The sequence below is a fragment of the Hemicordylus capensis genome, chromosome 2 (genome assembly GCF_027244095.1).
Source record: "Hemicordylus capensis ecotype Gifberg chromosome 2, rHemCap1.1.pri, whole genome shotgun sequence".
In the NCBI taxonomy this organism is placed as follows: domain Eukaryota; kingdom Metazoa; phylum Chordata; class Lepidosauria; order Squamata; family Cordylidae; genus Hemicordylus; species Hemicordylus capensis.
This window is the reverse complement of record NC_069658.1, coordinates 200,477,269-200,497,421: the sequence shown is the minus strand read 5'-3', so window position 1 is coordinate 200,497,421 and position 20,153 is coordinate 200,477,269. Positions and strand designations below refer to the sequence as shown.

At 41.4% G+C, this 20,153-nt stretch overlaps 2 protein-coding genes across 2 annotated transcripts; both read left to right on the top strand.

The window, feature by feature from the left end:
• The first annotated feature begins 1,319 nt into the window (after positions 1-1,319).
• On the top strand, positions 1,320-4,358 carry HOXC11 (homeobox C11). Its single transcript, XM_053288526.1, has 2 exons — positions 1,320-1,998; positions 3,360-4,358. Exons 1-2 carry the CDS (start codon positions 1,320-1,322, stop codon positions 3,590-3,592), a joined length of 912 nt encoding a protein of 303 aa, XP_053144501.1. The 3' UTR covers positions 3,593-4,358.
• A 10,472-nt stretch (positions 4,359-14,830) lies between these two features.
• Positions 14,831-19,294, top strand: HOXC10 (homeobox C10). Its single transcript, XM_053288525.1, has 2 exons — positions 14,831-15,822; positions 19,003-19,294. Exons 1-2 carry the CDS (start codon positions 14,982-14,984, stop codon positions 19,278-19,280), a joined length of 1,119 nt encoding a protein of 372 aa, XP_053144500.1. The 5' UTR covers positions 14,831-14,981; the 3' UTR covers positions 19,281-19,294.
• Positions 19,295-20,153: the final 859 nt, after the last annotated feature.

Genomic DNA, 20,153 nt, shown 5'->3' with positions numbered 1-20,153 from the left:
GGCACATATCTGTAATTATCCCTTCATCCAGCTAGAAACCTTTGGCAAAATATAGGAAACAAAACCAAAAAGCATCAAATACAAGAACAAAAGTCTTTAATTTAAAAAATCTTAAGTTTTTCACGCCCCCTCCCCATTTAGGTAGCAGATTAAAGGTCGAAAGGCATTGTGAACATACATTGATTGACAATAAACAGCTGCATTAAATATTCAATATACCACTCTTACATAATAAATATTTAACCAAACGTTACAGAAGGTTTTCGAATATTTATCCGTGCTCGGCTTAATTCATTGGTTCTCTCTGCCTTTGCCAATTCTAATACCCCAAAGTCATTAAGCCAGGCCTCAACGGGCTGGAGTGTGGGCTTAGATCATTTCAAAAGTTTCAAAGTTTACCCTGCCAGGATATATATTCGGCATTGCTGCAAAGGTAGACACACATTCCTTATACCATATTTGGTTTCAGCATACCTGAGATGCACATGGAGGCAACTAAGCAGTCAGTAAATATTATAAACGTATTAAATGCTATCTATCTATCTATCTATCTATCTATCTATCTAAAAGTTCTCACAAACTGTGGAGATATGTCCGCACTGCTGAAGTAAGATATTGAGAAATGTTACAAAACTTACTGAAGAATCTTTATGCAACCCCCTAGGCTTCTAATAGTTGGGTTGATATTAAACAATAAAATAAAATAATTAAAAATAAGCAAGTAAGAAAGAAGAAATGCCTGACCACGTTTAAAATGTGACTAGTATGGAAAAGGAGCATAAATGTGAGAGGGGGGAGAATTGCAGTTCCCACATCCCTTAGACCCTCCCTCACTTCCCCCCACCCCTGAGGTACTCCCCACCCTACCCCATATCCGAATCCTCGTGAACAACTGAAAGCAAAATCCAAATAGAAGAGAGAGAGAGAGAGAGAGAGAGAGAGAGAGAGAGAGAGAGAGAGAGAGAGAGAGAGAGAGAGAGAGAGAACGAGAACACTTCACAAGCCATCCCCTCGCTATCTGCTTTGAATGCTTACAAGGGGTGTGCCTGGAAGAAAATGAATACAAATCTGCGATTGATTTTCATAATGTTTCTGCGGTGTTTGAAAACCAATCGTTTGAACCTCTGAGATCTTACCTAAGTGAACCACTCCTACGCTTCTAAGTGCTCCAAACTGATATATGACAATATCTACTTTGGATCACGTGTCCTGGAGAGAGCGACTAAGACGGATAGCGCGTCATCTCGCCTTCCCAAATTTTTCCCCCTCTGCACATCGGATCCAAAACATCTATCTATAGGAGCAAGAAAAGGAGAAAGATGTTTAACTCAGTGAATCTAGGAAACTTCTGCTCCCAGTCGCGCAAAGAGCGGAGTGCTGACTTTGGAGAGAGAGCAGGTTGCGCTTCTAATCTCTACCTCCCCAGCTGCACCTATTACGTCCCAGAATTTTCAACTGTGTCATCTTTCTTGCCACAGGCCCCCTCTCGCCAAATCTCCTACCCTTACTCCACTAACCTCTCTCAAGTGCAGCCAGTGCGAGAGGTCTCCTACGGGCTAGACCCCTCGAATAAATGGCACCATAGAAGCAATTACGCCTCGTGTTATTCCGCAGAAGATCTGATGCACCGAGAGTGCATCCCGCCTTCCACCATGACCGAAATGCTAATGAAAAACGAAAGCGTGTACAGCCACCACCACCACCCCAGCTCCAACCACCCAGCGTCCACCGGCTTCTACTCCAGCATGAACAAAAACAGCGTCCTTCCGCAAGGCTTCGACCGGTTCTTCGAAAACGCCTACTGCTCCACCGAGAACCCGCCGGAGACCTGTTTGCAGAAGACCGAGAGCAAGCTGGAGACCGACTCCCAGCCCACCGCGCTGTCATCCCGCGGCGACCAAGGCGTAGACCCGGAAGACGAAGAAGAGAACACCAACCCGGGCTCTTCAGCTTCATCCGCTTCTGTCAACAAGGAAGGGAGCAAAACCAGCAACGCGAGTAGGTAGAGAGAGCAGTAAATGGAAAGGTTAAGGGACTAGCCCGCTGTTTTGTCGGTCAAATTTTATGTGGAGTTTTATAAGCATTCAAAGGATTTTATTATAACCTACAAAGCTCTTTCTTGCAACGAGAAGAATTTTTACGATGGGAAAGGCTCTTTGAGAAAAATGGAGATGTTAGGCGCAGACACAGTATCTCAGAGTCTGTGAAATTTTAAAAGCACACCATGGTGACAAATATTAACTTTGATCATGAACTTACATGAGCATTTTAAAAGGATTTGGTCCCGGGCTTCTGGGGGTAAAAGGCAATTGGGCAGAACACTGCTTTAGTTTCCTGTCCTCTCCAGGAGCTACTAAGAGATGCATGCGGGGGGGGGCAGTGTCCCCCCCCCCTTTTTCATTCAAAATGTATGTCCAGATTTAAATATTTAGAGAGATTGGTAGGAATGTGGGGAGGGGAAATGCAACATTTTCATGTCATTAACTGATAGCATGTTCCCCCCTATACGACTGCATCGCTTCTTCCCTAAACCCAGGAGGGATTTCTGGGTCTGTGTGTGTTTTCTAAATAAATGTGATTTTGTTATTCAGTGTGGCTTAGCTAACCTTCAAAAGCAGCAACATTTTAAAAAAATACATAGAAATGAATTTATTTTTCTCTATTTTTATTAAACTCCAGTTATTGATCAAGCAAGTGTCCCCCTGTGATGTTTGTTTGTTTTTATTCCTCTATGACCGGAACGCTGAATACTGTATGAACTTATTCAGAAAATATAGACACACAGGCGGATCTTTATCTGCAATTCTGTTTGATGCCTTGGAAAACACATTGCCTCCTTTTTGACTGCTCAGATCTGTTGCTTTGATTTTCTTTTGGTGTGTGCATGTGTGTGTGCTGAGTGTATGGAGGGTGGCATTCAAGTTAATCAGAAACTTATGCAGAACATAATGCCTAGTTCCTATAGTCACAGAAACACTGCTCATGCTGATTCTATAGAGAGTCTGCAGATTTGCAGTTGGAAACGTGTGCTTTCTGGCAGCTTGCTCCAGTGTGGTTCCCTCACACTCCCTAGCAGCTATCGTTGATTACTGCATTTACCGGTCAAGCTTAGAAGGCAGAAAAATACATGTCCCGTGTATACAAAACGTAACAGGGTCTTCTTGACTGAGTTATCCTACACACGCCTGTTGGGATGCGACACATGGCGAAGGTCGTGGTTCCAGACCTGTGTGTAAAATTATGTATTTATGCTGGAAAGGCGGGTGGTGGGGGGGCGTGTTATTGGGGTTTTGTGGATTCAGTTGCTTAGTTATTTTTTACGATCTTCTGGTTGTATCTTTTTCTTCTCCCCTCTCAAGGTGCTCCCCGTACAAGAAAGAAGCGATGTCCCTATTCGAAATTTCAAATCAGGGAGCTAGAGAGAGAATTTTTCTTCAATGTCTATATAAACAAAGAGAAAAGGCTTCAACTGTCTAGGATGTTGAATCTCACTGATCGACAGGTTAAAATTTGGTTTCAGAACAGAAGGATGAAAGAAAAAAAACTAAGCAGAGACCGCCTGCAGTATTTCTCTGGAAATCCCTTATTGTGAACCTCTTTTGTAATAAATACATAAAATAAATAAATAAATAAATCCTCTGCTCCTTGAAGCATTCCGTGCACGAAGAAGGAACGATGTGGCAAGCACGGCTTGACTGTGGAGTCTACAAGCAACCCCCAGAGTTTTAAACCTTATTCTTCCCTTCCTCATCTTCCTATGTTTGGGACCTCTTCGCAGTCACACAAAAGGAATCACGTAGACCCTCCCACCCATTACCTAAACGTTGAAAGGACTTGAGTACTGTATGAACTTTTTATTTAACGTTTAGTCTCGAAGAATTGGGATTATTTTTATTATTAATTTTTGTTCTTCTTCATCACCACCGCCATCATCACCATCATCACTTACTCATCTATGTTCGATGGAAGAAATCACAGTGCTGTGATCAGAACAGTATTATCTTACTTGTACTTATTTTGATATGCAAGTTGATGATGTGGTTTACGCAAAAGCTCCCCCCAAAGAGTCTCTGTCTTCAGCTGGGAGGAGGGCGCTATGTCAGTGTGCCTGCTGATGTATGTGTATATACACACGTGTTCATTCGTGCACACACACACACACTCCACTTCATTAAGGGTTCCACTGCTGTACATGCCAAGGACTGTTTGTTGAAAATCCACCTAAATAACCTTTCCAGGAACTGGTTACTCTAATGGTGTGATTTCCATTGACTCACTCTTGTATCTTTTATATATATCTATATATAATATACATATTCTATGCACTCCCAGAGTTTTTCCCCCCTTTTTCTTTTTGCATCTGGGGCAAGGTAGGGGTGGGGGATGGGCCGGGAGGAAAGGGAATGGATATAATAAATTTGCAATAACTGTCTCTTAAATAGTATGTAAATGCATTTTTTCTGGACGTGGGAGACCAGCAGTAGCAGCAGCAGCATCAAGAACACTAAGAGGACAACAACAAACGCCATTCTAAATAAATCTGTGTGTATGTAAAGAAGTGAATCCCGGGAAACTCTGTGAAATTCTGTGGCAAATAAAGACATTTCAAGCTGTTCTACATTATTATTTTATTTGACCATTTTTATTAGCATTTCCCTCTTTAAGGACTCATTGCGGTCAATGTGGTATGGACTTTCCTATAGAACTTAAAAAACCCAAATGGCGAAAAAAACCAAATTGTGTGTATGTGTTTGTGCCCGCACGCGGGCCCCTGCGTGCCCGCGATATGATATAGTCAAATTAATATGAACCTTCTGCGTTTAACTAGACATTTGTTGTGGAGTTCATTGTTTTCATCATTGCATTCAAATTTATAGGAATTTCTTGGCCCAATAATACAGCTCTGTGCTTGGCTCCAGATGTCTTTGTCTGTTTTCCCAATGTAGTTAATCTTTTTTTTTTATTTCTTTTCCTCTTTCTCTGTAAGACTAGCATATTGCAATACCCTAAAATGGTGGTTAATGAGCACATCTCTGACAAAGAATCTACATTTTCTGTCATGGTAGTATAAGGCAGTCCTCCTTTCCTCTGCAATGCACAAATGCAAAGTCAAGTACTTAATTCCTTCTCTTAAACAAAACAAGTTCAACTTCCCGACATTGGGATAGAAGTGCAATTTTCTGTTTACACAGTAACGCCCCCCACTCCCTTGTTGAAAGTCAGATTGCTTACAAAGGAAAAGAAATACAGAAGGCGCTAACCTCCTTCACTAGCTTCCCTAGTACATTTCAGTGGTGTGTGTGTATGTTTAATTGTGTTGGGTTTCCCCCCTCTTCCAGTGTAAATTTCCTCAAATACGAGTTCCTGATAAATAAGTCACATTTGTATCAGGATGTCTCAGGAGTAAGGGACAAGCAGTAACAAAACTATAGTCTCATCCATTGGCAAAGGAAGGTTGTCATGATTGCTTCTAAATACAATACTGTTCAATGAAAATACTTTGATGTTCTGTTTTGGTTTGATTTGTCAGCGAGGGGGAAACCCACAAAAATGTGCTTCGTTTGCAAGAAATGGGGGCGGGGGGAGAGACACAGAAAGACAGAGTGAGGAGAAACTTTAGCTTCCTTGATAGATCCATCTCCCGTCTCACCATGATATTATCTGAAAGGGTTATGTTAACAGGAATGTTTCTCATTAGCTTGAAAATATTAAACAGTGCGTGTGCCTGCGCGCACACACAGTGGATGGGAACTGTTATCTCCCCCCCCCTTCTCCTCTTCCCTTTCTCTTCTCTCCCCCCCCCCCCTTTAATTGTTATTTAATGGAGACACTTGCGAATCCGGATACAGGGCCTATAAACTTCCTATGACTTGGATTAAACATCAAGTTCGAGTGTAAATATTTCCTTAGAAGGATGGTTCTTTGATGGATGTTGTCCAACTTGTGGAAGGAGATTGGAAGACAATAGAAGTCAGGGCAGACCACAGGCAACCTTTAGGAGAAAATATGGGGCCCACTACCCCACACATGCTGGGTCCTACAGTCGGCAATCTGCGGAAAACAAAATGGCGCATCACCCAGAAACACCCGCCTGATTTTTAAGAGTGACTGCTAAAGCTTTCCAAGGGTAGGAGAAACTTCAGCGTAGGTGCTATAAGGTACATATCGCCAGGTCAGAAAGTCCGTTTTAATACCCGGTAACTGCGGCGGTTGTTTGGACAAAGGGGACGACTAGTCTAGACATTGTAATAAAGACTGCAGCACTAAACAGCTTAATTTTTCCTTAATTACCACCGTCTGGCCATAGAAAAAGACTTCCGCAGTAAATAGTAAACAAATAAGAGTGTCTTTGCTTAGCTTTCTTCCAGCTTCTTCCCTCCCTCCCACACGCTCACTCCCAGCTCTCCCCCTCTCCTCCCCCCCCCCTCCCCACATCCCACCCTCCTCTTCCATGTCTTCTGCTGGGGCTGCGACACAATGAAACTGGAGGCCTAGTTCAAAGTTTTCTCCAGCTAAAATGGAATGCCAGTTGTAAAACTCAAGTTTATAGACCATGTGGGACTTTACAAGGGTATTAAGCAGCAGTGCGAGGTAGGGATAACCTGTTAATGTTCCTTTTTAAAAAAAAAAAGGGGGGGGGAGGCGGTATTTAACTGAAGGAGAAGGGTACCATTATAACCGAATTTAGGAATATGGGGGAATTTGTAGCCCTGAGATGTAGCTCTGTTCCTTCGCTCCCTAAAACTGTGGCATGTAGCGGTGAAAGGGCCCCACAAGCCAAGTGTGCTTTGTACACTGGTATTATGATTGTTGCATGGGGAGGGGTCCCCAAGACGAAAAAATGTGAATATATGATGTCTTTGAACTTCAATGGAGTCAAGTCCATCACCTTTAACCCTTTTGTAATAAACCGGAATCAGAAAGGCCCTCCGTCCCTCTTTCAATGTTCCCGCCTACTGAGTTAGAATGGGGGTGGGCAGAAGAAGGTGGGGAGAGCTTTGTGTTTTTTAAAAAATACAAATTTCTAAGCAAGCGTGGTGTTTACGGTACTTAATATTTAACTCAGGCGCTCAGCTATTTGATGTATCACGAAGAAGGTTTACACACACATACACACCCCAAGTCACATACAGACTTTATTATTGTTATAAACCTTTTGATATCTTAACGCATGGAAAGTTTTTATAACTTTGTTTGGCATAAAAGTTTTACAAGCCCCCCGCTTTCTCTCCCCTCCCCTTCTTTTCCTCCTCCCTCTAAATTCCTAGAACGCATTTGGGGCTTTGCATAAGACAACTTTATTTTTCGCTCGGAAGGTCCATCAGAATAAGTGCTCCCTCATAGGCTGAGGATCTCGGTGTAAAGCCACGTTAATGACACACAGACTAATTGCGAAGGACCTATCCGCGTGACGTGCAAACATACAGCAAGCGAACCTGTTTCCTGTCCCTGCCTGGAATCCCTACATAACGTATTGGGAGCCGCTAGTAGGTGACTTTGTTCTGATCAGAGTGAGAAAGGTGAGGGGCGAATTTCTGGAAGGGTCATCTGAGCGGGATCAGTTGTGTTCAGTCATGTTGACTGGGAGGCAAGAAATACCTCTTCCCATTTTGTGTGTGTGTGTGTTGGCTATGTAGAAGCTCCCCCCACCCTTTGAAAGCTCTGTAAGTTAATTCCAGGAGGGGAGGGAAGAGAAGGTGTATGCGCGGGGGCGTGTGTGTGGTCGTGGGAACCTAAGCTAGGTTGGAAATGCCTGTCCACACGCACCCAGGCACCTATCTGCAAGAGGTCCTAGCAGCCTGTGAGCATTCTCCTCCTCTGAGCTCTGGAGCTGAGGGACATAAACTTGACTGTGTAGCCAGCTCAGGCTTCCGAAGGCGGAGACAACGTGTAAATAAAACAATCCTCGGGGAACAACCCGGCCAAGACTCGCAAGACAATCGCCCTGGGCAAAGCTTGCCATCGAATGTCCGTAAAAGAGTTTTAACTCTGGGCTCGGAAACTTGGCCACGGTGGAACTGGAAACCCAGAGGAGCAAAAGGCAGTACTTTTGGCAAGTGGACTTGAAGTTCTCTACCATCTCTTTGAGCCAGTCTTCTCTGCGTTGCGGACTATTGACGAGCGGAGAGGGTGGGAAAGATTTTGTCGATTTGCTTGCAAGTAACTTCTGCTGGAGGCACGTCTGAACCACGACGGAGAGAACCTGTCGTGCCCGTGTCTGTAAATAAAATACCCTCCAATTCCCATTTTGCTAGGACACTCTGAGGCTAGAGACTCTTGTGGGTCGTTAACTGTTCCCCCACCCCCAGCGCATAATTGAATGTACGATTAATTTTGTTTCCTGTGTTTCTTTGCACGTTTGATGGGCACAAGATTTGATAAGGGAAAGGTAGCATATGATAAGGTGTGTGTATATGTATATGTATACATATATGTGTGTGTGTGTGTGTATAGAGAGAGTATATATGTGTGTGTGTGTATTTGTATATATATACTAAATTTTGATTGTGCGAAAACATTGGCGAATGGCATTGTTTTGAGAAAGCCAAAGCAGCCACCAATTTAATTCTTCAGCCAGCCTAGTTGAGATACTTCTACAATTTTGAACTTCCTTTGCTAACAAAGTTGGCTTAGGCACGGGTTTATTATTTATTATATCTTAAACCCCCTTCTCAAAATGGCGTCTCATTAAGGCCCCGCTTATACGTTTTTAATAAAGCTGGAAAGTGTACGGATGTTCAGCATATGTGAGACGTAAGCACGTTTCTCTGCTTTTGATAACCCCCAAATTACAACATGAAACCACAAAAATGTGGTGTGCAGCCTCAAAAGATTTTTGATTCTTTGCTGTAGCAAATGAAAATTGATCACGTTGTTGATGGTAGATGTATAAATGTCATTCTATTCTCTCTCTTTCTGGCGAAAAAATAAAGAGTCAAAGTAAATATGGTCGTTGTTTATGGACTAGGAACAGAACGACAATTTGTTCTTTTACATGGCTGAAAAGGAAGGTAACAACGTTTTAAAAGAGAGGATTAAGCGGGACATGCACAAACCCATCTGTAGGCATTCTTTCCAAATGTTTTAATACAAACCGCATGTGTTGGTTCAAACGATCGCTAAAATAATTGAATACCGTTGGGTCGGCTGAGTTCTGCGCACAAATTGCAATTCACAAATGAACTACTGAAAGCAGCGTTATAACTGCGGATCGGTGCGGACGCCTGCTTTTTTAAAATTTCCAAACTCTCTCACAGTTTCTCTTGTACTTTCCTATTGAAAACAAGTACGCTGAAATGGCAATTAATTGAATGAAACAGAATAATCAGATTTGCCGCAGATCTTCGGAACATGCCGAGGCAGGATACAGGTTTAAATGGATATATAGCCAGGGTTTTATTTAAAACGACTGCACCTCATTTTAGGGAAAGAGATTCCGAGCCACTGTTAAGAAAACATCTCAGTGGTAGAAAACAGGGAAAAGAATACTTCTCTCAAAACAATAGGGAACTATTGTTTTTTGCATACCAGGGTGTCCGAAATCATATGCAGTGATCGACACCACTTGGAGGAAGAGACGGTTATTCCACTTGATCTAATTCACAGTCGCCTTTTGCTAGTTTTTATTATTAATCCTCTGTATTCACTACCTTTTTGTTTAGATTGGTTTTCATTATAATCATTTCCATTACCCCTTCCCCAGGGCAAGCTTTCCTTCTTTGTATTCCCTTTTGAACATTTATTAGGAAAAGACACACAACCATTCTCTGGGTAAATAAGCACCCATTTTTAACATACTTTCCCGCACTTCAGGCTAAGAGCAGAAGTAAGTCAAGAGAGTTTCAGATGCTAAGGGGCAATAATATTATTGTTTAACTCTTTATAGGTTCAAATGTGAGTAATGATCTTCCATAAGCCTTTCATATTTGTTTGCTGACTTATATAGCTAATTGCACAGAGCAGTTTGCACTTATAAATTTGTCACACGTGAAGGATAGATAGATAGATAGATAGACAGATAGATAGACAGATAGACAGACAGAATGTGTGTGTTAAACACACACACTTAGAGAGAGAAAAGGAGATCACTATTACCTCTCATCTTTAAATGCATCCATATATTTTTTCAGTTTTCAAAGTATTTTCAAAATATTTCTCTTTCACTCATTTAACTAAAATTGGAACTGAAAATGTAGACTGTGGGTAGCCTATACAGTTACTGCTTATGATATGCTAACTACTGTTATGATATGATAACTATTGTCCCTCTAGCCACATGGTGTTTGTATTCCTCAAACTAATTAGGCTAGTTACAAGAAGTATTCTGCACTGCCTGGCTGGTTTTAGCGGGTATCTGTGTCTGTTTGTCTCTCTGTCTCGCACACACGCACACTTACATACGTGCATAGACAGCGCTGTAAGATGCTAGCGCGGGCACTTACTCTCCCCAACTTTGGTCTCCAGGATCAAACACTAAGAAAGTCAAACCAACCGAAGCCCGGTATGTTGGCGACTAAAGATTCTATGTTGGGGGTAGAAATAACTGGAGCACAGTTTTCAATACCACCTCAAGGAACATAATATCATTCCATAATTCTTTGACTTAAGTTACTCCGAAAGAAGGAAGCAGTATAAGAGGGATTGTAAAGTTTGATAGATTTCTTGTGGTGATAGTTTACAGTTTCTAAGCCAACATCTAAAGGCGTGGGTTTTATTTTTGCATCACTGTTATTGTACTCCAGTGTACTTTGCCATAAATCAGAATTATTTCCGCCACAACACGGGGTGTAATGCCGCGCAGAAATACAAATTTAAGGTAATCATTAAAGTGTTGCTACCAAATACTTCCTAGGAGCGAAAACGAATGCTTGCCATAAAAACGTTAAGAAAAAGTTGGTTTAAAAAATACAATGGACATAAGAGCACTTTCCACACATAACTCACGGTTAAATAATTAGAAGGAAAGGGGAACAGGTAAAATATTATGTGCAAGTTTGAGATGTGCTTTGTCTCAGTTATTAGACACGTGCATTTAAAACACACACACACACACACACACACACACACCATGCTTTGGATTTTTAAGGGGAATGTGCGGCTCTGTGTTTGTGTGCCTGCATGCCTGCGTGTGTGTGTGCGCGCGCGCTTTCAAACTTTCCTCTCTCTCAGCAGCCGCGTGCCCTCGGTCTGGAGTGCGGTCTGGAGTGCAGAATGCAGTTCCAAGGAAAGCGAAGGGAAGCTGGTTGCAAGACTCCTTTTGGGGGTCAACTGAACTGCCTGCCTTTGGCATTCAGAAAGGGCAATCAGACACCAAAGACAATAGGAGACCGTCTGCAGTTGGTTTCATATGCCCAGACGCGGAAAGAAAGAAAAGGAGAAACTCTCCTCTTTTGACTGTTTCTTTTAATCCACTTCCTGGCATTTACTTCAATAAAATAATCTGAAATAGGACCCAGGCAAGAGAACAACGCACCGCCGAACCCCAGTTCACACATGAGCCTACATCAACACCAATGTAGGTGTAAGCCTCCACCCAACTCCTTCTCTATTCCCCCGCTTGCCTTTTTGTTTGAAGAAGTGTAAAAACCCAGGGCAGGCTCCTATGGGCTTTCTTCCACACAGGCTTTCTCCTTTTAAGGTTTAATAGCATTTGTTGGTATTTATTTTCTGCAATTAGAGTAATGCATTTTTCCCAACGGGGTTTCTACTTAGGCTGATGAATTTTATTTCTCTTCCCATTAATGGCCCATGTTTATCATACTTCTAATTATTTTTAACTTTAAACAATATTCGGTCTCCTGGAGACATTCTCTAGCGTTCCTTCATGGCCAGACCCGCCAAATATCAACACATCTGGGCTGAAGTTAAGAAATGCATTTGTTAGGGGGAGGCTTATTTCCCCTTTCCACCCCCTCCATGCAGTATGAACCCCATTTTTGCGTGTGTGAAAGACTTTGACCGTCAGCCCATAAGAGATGCTAGAGATTCTTAGGTGTATTTGCCTAAATAACTTCTTGAGACAGGCACCGGTCCTTACAAAAATATCAAAAGTCCTCATTGGAAACACATGACAGTCAACTCCACCAGCTTTTTTTATTTTATCTTCACCAAGTTAACACATCTGAAACACCCTCTGTCTTGTCTTCAGGGATATGGGTACATCCATCGTATCTCTTGAAAATGCCTTGGCGGTATGTTGATCTGTGAAGAGGATAAAAATCAAGTTCTTTGACAGGTTTCACCACAGTGCGGTTTCTCTTCCTGCTTCCTAGAGTGGGGTGTGTGAGCATGTGTGCAGAAATATAACACAGCAAGAATGCCCGGTTGTAAATAAGGATAACAAATACTTGGGGAAAGTATTTTCATTTTTCACTCAGACAATTCAGGAAAGGAGGTCACATTTTGGTCTCCCCAAATTGCAAGTGCGAAAATGTGGAGGGCTCCACAAGCTGAAAAGTGTAGAGTTAGCCACATGATCTGCAAAAATAAAGAGGAAAAGGGTGGGGGTGGGGAGAGAGAACGGGGAAAAGCCATATAATGCCAAACTGCATTGGTCTTTAATTTCATCACCTATAAATGAGGAAGTATTGGTTCCCATGCTAAAGTTTTATTCTTTGCTTATAAATATTATGTGGAATTTTCGTTGGATATCATAAAACTGAACGATTTCTATCAAACTGTTTTAAAAAGACCTATGCAGATAACACAAATAGAGGCTATAAAGTCGCAAATAGCTTTCCAGAGGAAGCAAACGGCGTTTAAAGTGCAGGAAAGCTCTTAGCAGGCTGTATTTCGGGATGGGGGGTGGGGAGAGGATGGGGAGGGGGGTTGAGAGACAAATAGAATTATGTAGTTTAAGACTTCCTTGGCCTAAGATATTAAAACTTCTCACCCTTGAAGATGGAGGGAGGGATAAGGTGGGGGCCCCAGCCTACAAGCCCTTTCAGAGCAACAGCCGAATGGAACTGTAGAACAGTGTTGTGGGAAACATTTTTGTTAAAAACCTGACGGCTTAAGGCAGGCAGTAATATACCTTAAAACCCTTTTCAGACATGACCGAAATTGGTCAAGTTCCATTTTTCTTCTCTTCCTCGCCCCACCACCCCAACCTCGCCTTTCTGGGGCATTTTCCCTCTCTGTTTACTTCTCTTTTTTGAAAAGACTTCCCTCCCACCCCTTGAAAATGACTATGAACCCTTTAAGGTTTGTAATCCTTCGTCATGATCTTGAGATTCCAGCCGCTCAGCTAATTCTGGTTCTGTCGCTGCTGCTATTACTATTACCATTAATATTAGTATTAGTGTTAGTATTATCCTCATTGGTTATTATTATTAGTCTCTTTATCGTGAATTTATCTGGAAACGGTCTAATTCCTTTCCAAAACCTATAAACAGCAATGTCAAAGCGGGATTGTAACATGTTAGTCAATTTAATATACACTAAAGTACAATTTGATTTAATTGCAACCCGATTTAGAAAACATCTAATAAAGAAAACAGCCACAAGGAAAACACCTAGTCCAACATATCTTTATATCTGAAATACCAGTGATTATTCTGAGGCCATTAAGTTTAAAAAGAGGGAGAAGGAAAGTTAGTCTCATAAAGAATAAAAGAGTCTGAAGTAGGGAAATTAACTAAGAGGAAATAAACATTTGGGGTTTTGTTTTTTGGACTTTTTGGCTGGAAGTGCCATCAATGAGAATAAGATCAAATAAACATAGTGTTTGCCCGGACAGCTTTTTGCTGGATAGAACTTACCAAAAATTTGATCAACGCATAATATGACATTTTATTTCATTTTATGGTAGTAATTTCCTGAAGAAAAAGAAATGTCCAGAATTGTACCACCAAGCAGAAAACAAAGCTTTGCGCTCTCCTGTACATATACACACATATTTATTTATTTTGATGCAATCCTATAAACTTTCTTTATAACCTGGGTAGAGTTCTAAGATTCTGTGTATACGAAAATTGGAGCGAGTATTCTTTTAAAAATCAAAACACAAACAGTATCATTTAGGTTTTGGAGTGGAAAGGATATTTTTAAAAGTGCTAAAGGGAGCGAACTACAGACATTGGACTTTTAAAATAGAAATCAAGAAAGAAACTTTCGGAATAAAATGAAGATTAAAATAGCTCGGATTTCTATTACTAACATGTTTTTGTTTGCTTGCTTTTACGCACGATGCACCTGGATTTCATAAAGTCATCTAACGGCAATATTTAACTCCAGCCAGTTTTTTAAAAATTAAATACATAATAATTTTAAAGATGCTTCGACCTTCTTGCCTTCATTTTAGGGAATTACACTTAATACCCCACATTTACAAAGGAATCTACCAAAACATTTCTGCAGGAACAGGCATATTTTGGAAGGAACAACCTCCACGCCTTTCAAGTTTAGCTGTGTGGTGGAGGTGGTGATGAGAAATTCGTGCTAAGAAGAAAAGATGAAAAAGTTCATTTAGGGTTTGGGATTAATTCTTTGCCCCAGAAATTAGACTTGTTTTAAAAGGGGGGGGGGAGAGAGAAAAGAAGAATAAGGATGAAAGAAAAGAAGGGAAATGAAGGTTGATTATTTGCTGACCTTTTAATTTGAATTTGACTTTGCTTCTATTTACGCGTTCGCTTCCTTTATTTTCCCCCCACTCTGGTGTAGACACGCGTTCGTTCATTGGTAAACAAACTCGAGGAAAAGAGAGTCTCTCTCCTTTGTTCAACGTGAAGGTCCTGGGTTCTCTACCCTTCAGAAACTGATAGATGTCGCTGTTGCTCCACGCTGGTTTTCTCTTCTCCCAACAACTTGACCCCGATGACGTCACCGGCGTCTGAATCATCAAGGCCATTTTCAATCCTCATTGGCCTGGCAGTCACGTGGTTGGGACCAATGCGTGGATAATTATGGTGCTGATATTTTTCCCTAAAAAAAAGATGTCAGCCCCTGGCTGTAGTATTCCTCTTTAAAATCCCTCTCTGAAAATGTCATGTCCCAACAATGTGACTTCTAACTCGTTTTTGATGGACTCGTTAGCCGGTACCTGCAGAGGGGAGAATTATTCCTCTAACCAAGGAATGTATATGCAGTCTGGGAACGACTTCAACTGTGGAATGATGAGGAACTGTGGAATAATCCCGTCTCTTTCCAAAAGAGACGAGGTGAATAACGCCAGCCTGTCTCTCAGCACCTATCCATCTTACCTTTCTCAGCTAGACACCTGGTGTGACCCCAAAAATACTTACCGACTTGAACAACCTGTTGCGAGACAACTCCCCTCCTGCTCTTTCCCAACCAATGTCAAAGAAGAAAATGCTTGTTGTATGTACAATGCTGACAAAAGGGCTAAGAACGCCACAGAGGCGACCCTCTATCCCAATCAGATGCCTGAATCTTGCCTAAATGACCATGAAGTCCCCGTGCCTAGCTACTACCGAGCCAGCCAAGGTTATTCCTCCATGGAGAAGGCGTCAAACTGCAGCAACTCCAGCGAGTTTGAGGCAAGTTTTGAACCCAGGTCGAGCCTCAGCCAAAGGAGTGAGCATCTGGAGCAGCCACCACCACCTCCACCACCTCCACCTCCACCATCTCAGCAGCCACAGCAACCACAGCAGCCGCCGCCGCCGCCGCCACCACTATCCCAGCCAGGAGCTAAAGTCAGCTTTCCTGAAAACACAAAGCCAGATAATCCTCAGAACACATCCGCCAGCGAAATTAAAACCGAAAAAAGTCTCCCTGTGGTCAAAGTCAGTCCGTCGGAAACCGAGAAAGACCTGAGCAAATGTACAGACACCAGTACTGACAATTCTGACAACGAAGCAAAAGGTAAGGGGACGCTTCTGTATCCTGAGCCAAAGGCTTTAAAAACCATAGTCCTCTGCAACATGATGTATATATAGTTGTTGCTGTTGTTATCAGTGTCCTTGTTATTGTTTAGCATTATAATCACAGAAATGACTGCTGCTGCTGTTGTTGTTGTTGTTGTTATTATTATTATTATTATCATTATCATTATCATTATCATCATTATTATCATTATACCAGTGCCCAAGCATGGTGGTATTGTCGTTCATTAGACTGTATTAACTTTCTCTGGCCCCTTTTACACACAGTCATTTCTATTTTGATGAAGTTTTCTGCCTCCCTTTTTAAAATAACAACAACAACAACAACAACAACAATACGAAAAAAACTAGATGGGAATGAGGCAATGTTCAAACGAGGCAAATCTTGGCATTCGAAGTCCATGCTGTGTCATTTTCTTTGGGGCGGTTTTGTGTGAGATGTTTGTGCTTCAGGTGAAGTTGCAAGCCATGTCTCCTGCTTATATTCGCTCAGTTTGAGTCTGTCCTAGGAAGCCTCTGGAATGATCTAAATAATGGAAGAATGTGGTCTTGACATATAGGATTTTTAAAGACTATTCCAGCCAGAAATGTGCTTTCTGTTTATGCCTCTGCATTCCCTCTTTCCTCTCTCCCCAGTAGCAAACTGTTATCTCCTCCTTTTCCTTCTTCTTTTTTAACTTGCCGAGTCTTGATTGCTTGGGGTGGGTGGGAGGAAGGAAGGTGGGGTGGAATTGGTTTTCCAAACACTTCAGACTGGACTTGGTTGTTGAGTTTCATTACCATTGCTGCATACCTCTTTGAGAACCGCTGTTCCCGGCACTTAGAGTCTGTTTTGTGCTCAGGATAACTCCCAAAAGCATTTACGTGGTGTAGGACATCTGTTGGAAGTTTGGGGATTCTAGGAATGGAAACCTCGAGTTATGATGTCGGGTATTGCATTGGAAACTGTGCATGTAAAATAAACAAGCTTGTAGGCGAAGCTTTGTGTGGTTAATTAGATGTTGGAAAAGAACATTTCTAAGTCTTGCTTTAAGGTCCTAGAAGGAAGGAGGCGGCACAAAAATGTGTTGTATTGTAGAATTGTAGAAGGGAATGAAATGCGTGTAGACTCGAATGAAACTGAGAATGAAGTCAGAAGGAAGGGAAGGGGGGAAAAACCCCAACGGCTCTTATTAGTTTGGCTGTGGTGTGTGGATTCAAATCCTCTCAGAGCCTAAGCATTGGGGAATGTTCTTAGAAATCATGTAGGAGAGAGAGGTATACTTGGGCACGTGCATAAGACACATACATGCATACTTGTGGTACATATGTATGTATGCTCCCATCCATACATATGCAAACATACACTGGTTGTTTGGGTACCACAGTGGGACACGGACACTCCATCTTTTCTGTTTCTCACCTGATAAAGCATTTAGCAGAATCTCACTTTTTAAAAATATGTCTATTATTGTTATTATTTATTTGTAAATGGTCTAAAATGGATTTTCTATTCGTTTTCATTGCATCCAAGGATAAATTATTTTATCCACCAGTTCAATTGCAATAATGAAAAGGGGGCGGGGGGAAGCAAAGTCAAGGTTATGAAAAATCTCTGCAAAAGGTGCCTCTATGTTAGACTTAGTTCTAGTTTTGTGGGAGTCAAATCAGCAAAAACAAATAACCGTAATTGGCATCTTGATTTGGATTTGGAAGGAAAGGGGGGAAATAATAAAAGATAATCCTTTCCCTTTCATGGAGATGATGCTCACTTTAAAGAAATGATTGCCTACGAAATGTCCTTCTTAGATTTTCAAACTTTCCTTTCCTATTTCCTCCCAGGAAAAACAAACCAATTTGCCATAAATGCAATCTTTAATATACAGTGCCATTTTAGGGATGGGTTCTATTTTTAATGTCTCCATTCTTTCTTTTGTTATCGTCTTTTCTTTTGTTATAGTCATCTTTTGTACATCAGCCATGCCCAAGCTAAGATTTGGAAATGGAGCCTGAGGTTTTGGACTCTGCAGGGTTCAATGGCAATAGTGGAGAATGTAAAATACGTTTTAATGGGAACCAATACGGGTTTGCTGGTTTGTGTTTTGGGAAGCCTTATTGGTCTGCTACAGTTTTCACCGCTATTTCCAGAAAGCGATTGTGTGGATCATACACAAATAGACCCCTAGACGAATGGTTGCAAAACACCTTTCCTCAAAAAACCAAAAACAAAAAAACCCACACACATTAGGTAAATGCTAGTCGCCTACGGCTGCCAAAAAGCTTGCATGTCCAAATTCAAATGCGAGGTGTTTATGTACGTGTATGCGCGTCTGAAGTGCATTGCAATGGCTGCGTATATGGCATTGTGTGCGGCTGTATAAAGCAGAGTTATTGGAAGAATGTAAATCCTATGCTTTGTGGAATCTAATGTGTGTCGCTTGCTTTACTAATATGTAAAGTTCTCCAGCCATAGTAAACTCATGTACTTCAGAGAGGCTTACTGTCCAAGAAAAATTGAGATAGGTCCATTTGAAGACAAAGCCAGAGTCAGCCAGGCAAAATATTTCCTCCCAAAACGTAATGTTCAAGGTCTTGTTTTGTGTTTGTCTCTTTGGAAAAACCAGCTGATGTTTTTAGAGAAGTCTGAGCCAGGATGGCTTTGTGGCGTAAAAGCTACAGCTAGCCTGGGCAGTTATTAAAGTGCTGGTATTAATTTTTAAAAGCCTGCATGGAGTGCTCTAACTCCAGGAATCATTTCACAAAATTATATCCTGTTGACATTTCTGACACGTGGGGAAAAAATCTACACCCGAGGAGAGTGCAAACAGCCCCACTGCCATTTGTGTTTCAGTAAGGGTATCCCTTACGTGTAATATGCATATTTTTAAGCCCTTAAACTAAGGTCTGGCGTTGTGCATCTGACGCCCAGGTGAATATGGTGAATGTAAGGTTTAATCCATCTTGTAGAAAGACATCCCACGCTGTTAGCTTTAAGAAAAAACCCTAAAATTTTAAATAATCAACAAGAGGGAAGTGGAGACATAACCTATTTGTTTAAGTATAGGATAGAGATTCTTGCATTAGCAAAAGAAGCTGCTTAAAAAAAACAACCCAGTCTGTAGCCTAGGAAGCTCTCTTTGCTATTCCACAGATACTTATATAATAATATTATTTTTAACAGAGGATATAAAGGCAGAAAACACTACAGGAAATTGGCTGACAGCAAAGAGCGGAAGAAAGAAAAGATGTCCTTACACTAAACACCAGACGTTGGAACTGGAGAAGGAATTCTTATTCAATATGTACTTGACCCGTGAGCGCCGCCTGGAGATTAGCAAGAGTATTAATCTAACAGACAGACAAGTCAAAATCTGGTTTCAGAACCGCAGGATGAAACTCAAGAAAATGAACAGAGAGAATCGAATTCGCGAACTGACTTCCAATTTTAATTTCACTTGAAAGTGTTCACTAATAGGAAGGGGAGGGAGGGAGGGAATCATTACAAATCTTGTGCAGTATTTTTTTTCCATCCTTTTTCTGGGTATAAATGCAATGCGTATGGGAGTGGAAGGGGGGAGAGAGGGGGAAAAATCAGGACCTCAGGCTAGCGTGCAGTTCTATGATTTGGGTATTTACAGTTTGTAGAGCGAAGGTGCATCCATCGGTATAAGCATGAGAATATATATATATATATTGCATCAATGTTTCTATGTAAAATAAAGAGTAAGGTGGTTGCCTAAAGAGAAAAAAAAAAAGCCAACACAAACCCAGCTTCTAAGGTGTTTAAGTTATTCACGAGCAGCACAAAGAAAAAGGATGGGTGGGGGGAGATGGAAGGACCTAACTCTATGCCTTTTTATGTTTAGGATACTAGGTGCGTCTGAAAGTTTGCTTTTCATATCCTAGTGTAGTCTGCCTATTGTATAATAAAAATGACTAAAATAAATTTCATATGTGTCTGTAAATGGAAGTGGCAGTGGGAATATGCTCACATCGTGTCGTTATGCAGTCTCCTTCCAATGAGGTGGTATTATCGACCATTATATTTAAGAGAGAGAAAAATAAAGCAGTATTGATATCTTATTACGAGGGGGGGACGTCCGTTTTTTGTGTCTGTTATTTAAATATATTCTGTATGTGATATCCTTTGCATGTATCTTCCTTTATGGAGCCAAATAAATTTCTTAGAACCGTGTACAACTGGGTATTTTTCAAAATGCTTTTCTTTTTTTGTTTCAAAAAAGCATAATTCCACCCCCCGCCCCAAATCTCTCTTTCTCTGTGTAGAGGATTTTTTTCCCAAGGACTCATCCTTTTAAGGCTTTCAGGAGA